This window comes from Vulpes vulpes, chromosome 13, assembly GCF_048418805.1.
Source record: "Vulpes vulpes isolate BD-2025 chromosome 13, VulVul3, whole genome shotgun sequence".
In the NCBI taxonomy this organism is placed as follows: domain Eukaryota; kingdom Metazoa; phylum Chordata; class Mammalia; order Carnivora; family Canidae; genus Vulpes; species Vulpes vulpes.
This window is the reverse complement of record NC_132792.1, coordinates 40,364,678-40,372,134: the sequence shown is the minus strand read 5'-3', so window position 1 is coordinate 40,372,134 and position 7,457 is coordinate 40,364,678. Positions and strand designations below refer to the sequence as shown.

Sequence of the window (7,457 nt, the reverse complement as noted above, 5' to 3'; positions counted from 1 at the left end):
CCAAGTCTGTCTGACTCCAGAGTGGTAGCTCCTAACCAGAAAACCTCTTGGAGCAGAACACACCCTGCACCATCCTGCCCCGGCTCAAACTGAGGGAGCCCCAGTGTGACAATCCCAAAAGGGGCCCTTAAGCTTGAGAGTCTTGGCAGCTCTTGGTCCCTTGGCTGGGAAGGTCCAACATACGCGAGTAGGATGGTCGGATCAGGGAGGACAGATAATAGTGTAAAGAACGCATATGTACAGGGTGTGTATGTGCTGGTGTGTGGGTGGAATGCAGTGCACGTGGTGTAGGATATACATGCTGTGTTTGCTGTATGTCCACGTGTATGTGTGTGCTGTGTGGAGGGGTGTGTGATGAGAGCGTGTGTGGTATGTGTGGAATGAGTGGGGTGCGAGGTGTGCAGTGGGGTACGGGATGTGCGGTATGTGTATACGGTGGGGTATGTGTGTATGTGGGGGGTGACGTGGAGGGGGGATCACGTGTGGTGTGTGTGGTGGTACCTGGGGATGGAAAGAGCTGTGTCTCCAGGAAACAGTTTGAGATACGGGAAGATGCAAGGAGTCCAAGTCCCATCTGGACACCACTTGTAGCTCAGACACTTCAGATCTGAACTGGGCAAAGCCGCTTATCCCCCTGACCTTGTTTGCTATAAAATGGCCTGTGCACTCCATGGGGCCATCGGGAGGTCTATTCAAGAAGAAATACTATAAAAGTCCAACACTCACAAGGGACAGCGCTGAAGAGCAGAGGGATAAAAGGGAAATTCATCAGGCCCTGCCTTTAAGGAGTTCTTCAATTCCACTTGGGAGAAGGCAGACACAGGAAACGATTTACACCATGGAAGGCGTAGGGCAATGAAAACGGACACGTCTTGAGCCCTTCACATGCGGCTGATTAGAAGATGCTCATCTCACCATCCTACCAGAGAGACATTGTCGGCAAGCCCACTTTGCAGATGAGAACACCGATGGTCACAGAGGTTTTGCCTTTGCTCTAAAGACCTGCTGATGTTAAATGGCCCTGATGTCACCTGTGAAACCTGAGGGTTCACTCTTGATAATATCACCTCCCTGTACCATTCCCTTGAGCGATCCAAGGAGGCGGGGTGCACAGAGATGGGTACCTCTGCTCTCGATTCGGAAAAGAAGAGAATGGGCCTGCAGAACTGAGTTACCTAAAGCTGTTGCATTAAGCGGTGTCGCAGGTCCCATTGCTGTGTGTCTCATTACAGACTCAGAAACGCAGGGAGGGCAAGGCGCTAACCACGTTCTCCTTGCCTGGCTAGATCTCAGGCTGAAAATCACCAGGTTCCTTTTTTTCCCCCCTAATACTTTATAATTTCCTCTAATGCTTTAGTCAAGCTTAAGACCATGAGCCTTCGGGGAGCAAAGGCCCATCTGCTCAGTCAGGAATTTGCCAAACCAAAAGATCAATCTGGCTTTTACCGTAACTTAGCATTTAGAGGACCCCAAATACTTCCCAACTGTATTAGCCAAAAATAACCTTGCGTTACTGTGACCCATGGCTCCAGAGGAGAGGTGTCAGGGGTAGTCTTTGAAACAAACAACAACGGGGCCACCACCGACGAAAAGAAGAAATAAAATATAAAATATAAAATAACAGGTATGTTTCCATAGGGTGCGCTTGCATATGTCCGACATAGGATGGTTGGATCGGGGAGGACAGACAGCTTCCCTAGAAGCTATAGGGAAAGCATCATAATCAGCTTATTTGGGGAGGAAAAACATTTTAAGAATGCCTTTTATCCCAAAGATTTTATTTCTTTTTATTATAAGACATATAGGTAAAAACTCGCATATTCTGAAAAAGATAGAAAATGGTAATAAAATGGACATTTTTCCTATTAAGAAATATGTTCATAAATATGCTTTATCAAATGTTAAAATGATTATTATTTTGCAAAATAACAATAAATAGAGCAGAGCTGTGGCATACAAGGGTCAACCCGAAGCACTGGAAGTATTCGCCTTTCGTGTTTTATAAAAACTCAGACTTTTGATCATATTTCAAAATTTGGCATTTCGCACTCCGGGTTATCAACAATTCAGATTTGAAAAATATATTCATCATGGCCCCAAGACTTTAAAAACCATGAAACATGAGAGGCGGTTCGACTACATAGAATGTGATTTAAATAATTTTGCCCCAAACAAAACATTGTAAGACACAGAAGCAAAGATAGGATTTTTGATCCTGTAAGCGGTATCAGTATCAGTTCCAATGCTATAAATTTCTGGATCCCCAACTGTGGGCATTGCACAAAAATCCTTTGCTAAGCTTTAGTTTCCAGCAAGGTCCATCATTTCTTTTCACAGCTTGATGGAGCAATAATAGTCACGATTATGAGGAGCCCGGTTCTACAAACCTAGCTCCATGAATATACGATACAGAGAGATTCATTTTCCCGCCCGTGGATTAATCCTTTGACGGCTTTCCTATATTTGTTTATGGCCCCCTGGCCTCAGCTCCCTCTCCTGGAACACTGGGACAAATTTTAATAATGAAAAGTCCTCGTTCTGAGCATTCTGGTGCAGGCTTCCATCCTCTACTATCCGGAGGAGAGAGGAAACACGTGTGAACACTGAACACACCCTCTCAGGAGTCTCGGGTGTTCAAGTAACGAGGTCAGGCTTTTCCTGCAAATAAATACTGATTTTTACAAAGACCTGTGGTCTGCCATGCCCTTGGCTGCCCGTGAGGCTAACACGTGAATTCCCAGCTACAGTGGGGGAAGCCGCACGTAATAGTACCGAAGGATGCAATCTAATATAGATTATCGGTCCCGATGGTGCTCAACGATGTCCGTCAGGGGACATCTGGGTGACCCCGGGGGCCTAGAGCACAGAGAGGTCATGGCAGGACTTGGACTTGAGCTTGAAGGCCATATTCTTGTTGTTTTTGGCCACGATCTTGCCCCAGAAGCGCCTGGCTTTCCTGGGGATGCTCTCCCGCCTCTTCTGGTAGGCCAGCCGCCGCTCGTTCTTCTCCTTGCTGTCCCGCCGGAGGCGCACCTGCCGCACGATGCCCTCAAACAGCTCCTTCACGTTGTGCTGGACGGCCGCCGACGTCTCGATGAACTTGCAGTCGAACACCACGGCGCACGCTCTCCCCTCTGCGGAGGAAGGAGGGCGGGACAGTCAGAGCCGCTCGGCGCCACCGGGCTGCAGGCCACGGCGACGCGGGTCCCCCAGGGGTGCACGGGCGGGGTGGCGGGGAGCTTCCTGGAAGCAGGGGAGCCGGGCTGGGCACCTGGCCCGCCTCAGGCTCCCGGGAGGAGGGCCCCTCCAGCAGAGACGTGACCTTAACTCCAACGGGAAAACCACAGCCTGCAGTTACGGCGCTGCCCACGCGGCCAGGCTAAACACTGCACGAACCGTATGCCCAGGTTCAAAACAACCCCGAAAACTCTATTCTCCCTTTCAGACAGATGAAGAAACCGGGGTGAGGGGGATCTCTTAAAAACATGAGGGACGGGCGCCCGGGTGGCTCAGCGGTGGAGCACCTGCCTTTGGCTCGGGGCGTGACCCCGGGGTCCTGGGATCGAGTTCCGCCTCGGGCTCCCCGCAGGGAGCCTGCTTCTCCCTCTGCCTGTGTCTCTGCCTCTCTCTGTGACGCTCATGAATAAATACATAAAATATTAAAAAATAAAAATAAATAAAAACATGAGGGACGGATGCCCGGGTGGCTCAGCGGTTGAGCGTCTGCCTGCCTTTGGCTCAGGGCATGATCCCCGGGTCCTGGGATCGAGTCCCGCATCGGGCTCCCCGCCTGCTTCTCCCTCTGCCTGTGTCTCTGCCTTTCATGACTAAATAAATAAAATCTCCAAAAATCAATCAATCAAAACGCGAGGGAGTTCCCACAGCCTGTTAAGTCTGAATCCAGACCTGCTTCGTCCTCAAGCTCAGATTCGGAACTCTCTCTCCTGACTCAGTTTCCTGAATTGAACAAGAATCCTACTCTTTGACTTCTCTCTCTCAAAAAACAATTTTAAAGCTTCGATGAGGTACTTCAAAAAACTTTCGGTGATTTCACCAATGTACGACACGGTCGCCAGCAAACCACATGAACCGGCTTTTCCGGAGGAGCCTCAATTTCGAACACTCTGTCATGTTCCCTGACCTTGTATCCACGTTTTGGTTAGAAAAAAATGACTGCCGTAGACAGTCGTCCCCTAAGAGTGAGACATCCCCAAGCTAGCTGTATATGGTACGTCCTTATCAAATTTCGTTTCTCCTGAGTAGGGCCCGACATGCAGTATTTAATTTTTTTACCATCGTACCAGGAACCAGATCTGTATTAGGCCAATAACATCTCAAGGGACCCAAGGAAAGAGGCGATATCCCTGAACTATGCATGGAAATGTCTGTGTGAGCCCATCAGGTTGGTGCCTTCACGGAAATCTGGGAAGGAAAAGGTAGGGGACAGGAAGGAGGGTGTTCCCAGGGGCCCCAGGAACCAGAGGCAACCAGAGTAGAATTCTTATTCTCACTGAAACTCTCATAGTTGCCCCCAATCAGAGTTCCCATCTTACGTTTCTTTCCCTGAACTCCTAAGAGTTCCCTAGAGAAAAGGACAAGGAGAAAAGGTTGGGGAGTGCCAGTAAATCCACCCCCCTTCTCCCAAGCATGCTCTTTTCCCTAACGGAATTCCAGGGTGGGGACAGGGGAATGCGGCACATGGGTCAGAAGGACAAGGGCACAGCCATTGGCACAGAGAGGATCTGCGGGGAACGCTGGAGCCTCCCCCACGACACTCCACGGGGCATTTCCCTGGCTCCAGCTTCATGAAAGAAGAGAAAAGGGCACCCATCTGGAGGAAAGCCAGGCGACCCCGAGACTGTGCCCCGGTCCTGGCGCCGCTCTGCTTACCTGACACAGACACTTCCCGGCACCGAACCAGGTCACTTTTGTTGCCCACCAAAATTATAGGGATGTCCTCTGCCTGCCGGGCCCTGCGGAGCTGGATCCGCAGCTCAGATGCCTTCTCGAAGCTGGCTCGGTCCGTGATGGAGTAGACAATCAGGTAGGCGTCCCCAACTTGCATGCAGTGGTCCTGGAGCCATTCGTTCTCCCCCTGGTACAACGAGAAGACCCTCCCTGAGCTCGGGTTGGCCTGGTGAGTGAGGCGTCCTTTGCAGAGAAACAATACGCGCCTCCTAAAGTTGTTACCGTCCACTACTCCCACATACAGCTTGGGTTGGTGAATTATTATACGACGACTTGGCCAAACCACATCTCCAATTTCTATCTAACCGACCAAAAAAGAGCTTTTTTTCTGATTTCCAGAAACTCCCTGTCCCTTTCCCAGCTGATGAAATTTAGGATCCTTCGGTGAGAATAGGAGGACTCTCCGTAAACACAAGGTCGAGCCCACATGCTCGGAAGCCCAGAATCTTTTAAAAAGGCAAATGTTGGAGACTGGTGTTAAGGATGTCAATGCCGGGGGTGCCTGGGTGGCACCCGGCTCTTGGTTTCAGCTCAGGTCATGACGTCAGGGTCATGAGATCAAGCCCCACATCGGCTCCACGCTCAGCACGGAGTCTGCTTGGGATTCCCTCTCCTTCTCCCTCTGTCCTCTCTCTCTCTCTCTCTCTCTGTCTCTTTCAAATAAATAAATAAAATCTTAAAAAAAAAGAATGTCAACTTCATATAACCTGGTTTTATGTAGTTTTAAATTATCCTCCATACTTGGCACTTTCCCTAAAACGGACATAATGCTTTTGTCTCATTTTAAATAGAACTAAAGGCAAATCGCGGCAACTTGCTTATTATTCAGAGCCCGCCTGCGAGTGGCCTCTTCCTTAGAACAGGCTCCTACTTTGGGGGGGGAAAGAAGCATCTAATGAAGCAAATGGGCCCACCTCACCTAGAACACGGAAAAGGACAGGCCCCAGGGCCACCCCTGCCCCTGCCCCAGACGGCCCGGCCCGCTGGAAGGCAGGCCCGCGAGGCACCCACTGCCAGCGACGGGCTCCGCGTACCTTGTTTTCCCACATGTCCAGGAGTATAATTGTTGCGCTTTCCCCATCAACAATCAGCGTGCGTTCATAGGTGTCTTCTAGAAAAGAAAGGACAGTGGTGCGGGAGTCAGGGAAGTCGGCAACGCTTTCCACGTGGCAACCAGGCACACAGCCGCAGGGGGCCGGCTGCTATCTCTAACCCCTCCCGCCACGCTCCACGTCCGTCCGTTCCTCCAGCGTTTCCCAAGCAGAACACCGACGTCTTCCGATGAGCCTCCCCAAGTCCTCGTCCTTCCTAGATCTTTGCTCCGGGAAAACCATCCACGGGGACACGGTCGCTGAGCTTCTGACTCTGACTCCGTGGACGATGCTGCGGGAGGGAACACGCTCACCACCCGGTGGGTCTGTAAGCCCCACTCCTAAGCCTTCCCTGGAAACACCCCCTGTACCTCTCGGGTGGGGGGGCTGATTGCTGGACACTCACTGGCAATTTCGGAAGCCCTAGGCTCAGAGGCATCACTCCTGTTGGGAGATGAGCAAGGGAAAAATCCCGGGACTGTCGCTCTTTTGGCTCACGTGCACGTCCTTAAAAAAAATTACGGTTCCCTGGCACTAAGCAGGCTTCTCTCCCCATCTTCAGTACGACCCCCGAGACCTTCCTCCCCGCCCTGCAGCCCAGACCCAATGTAGGTGGAGGGGAAGGGGCAGCAAACGAGGGCAGAGCAGCCTCTACCCGGAGGGACCAGGTGGGGGGCGAGGGAACCGGGGTTTCTGCAGGAGGGAGTCCCACCAACTCGGCATGAGTCAGCCTGTCCCCTACTCTATTTTCACAGTGAGGCTCCCTGTTTGGAATTTCATCATTTGAAAATTATGATTTTCATAATGATGGGGTTTTTTTGTTTTTGTTTTGTTTTGTTTTGTTTGCCATTTTTCTTGCTGCTCTTTTTGCCTTAAATCTGTCCCCTGGAACATCCAAAGGCTTGTGCCCTTACCCCCATCCAGGGGAAGCTCCCTCGCCATCTACTTAGAACTGCACCACGCCTCTCCCACCAGTATTTCTTGCTCCCTCCCAGTTTTTTGTTTTTGTTCATCGTACTTCAAGGCACCTAACATGCAATCCATTTAACTTATTTTTTATAGAGATTTTACTTATTTATTCCTGAGACACAGAGAGAGAAAGGCAGAGACACAGGCAGAGGGAGAAGCAGGCTCCATGCAGGACTCGATCCTGGGACCCCGGAATGTTATGGCAGAGGTCTGCATGGGTGCTGCTTGCTACTCTACCCCCCGGCCCCTGGGCAGTACCCAGCAAGCTGCAGGTGGGCAGCAAATAACTTATCAAGAGAATGAATGAACGCCGACCGCTTGTACCTGGGGATACAAGCACAAGCAAACCTGAACTAGGATCTGGATGCCATCCCTTCTGCACTATGCAGTCCTGGACCATTTACGTGCCCTGGGCCTCAGTTTTCCGCA

The 7,457-nt window shown here is 50.9% G+C and overlaps 1 protein-coding gene across 1 annotated transcript in view; it reads right to left on the bottom strand.

Annotated features, from left to right (window-relative positions):
* Positions 1–1,761: 1,761 nt before the first annotated feature.
* GEM (GTP binding protein overexpressed in skeletal muscle) overlaps positions 1,762–7,457 on the bottom strand; it is a 13,867-nt gene continuing 8,171 nt past the window's right edge. Inside the window, exons 3-5 of the mRNA XM_026013651.2 lie at positions 6,003–6,079; positions 4,891–5,095; positions 1,762–3,134 (exon numbers count right to left, since the gene is read on the bottom strand). Of these exons, the coding sequence (XP_025869436.1) occupies positions 2,857–3,134; positions 4,891–5,095; positions 6,003–6,079 (560 nt within the window). The 3' untranslated portion in view covers positions 1,762–2,856. The remainder of the gene's footprint in view (positions 3,135–4,890; positions 5,096–6,002; positions 6,080–7,457) is intronic.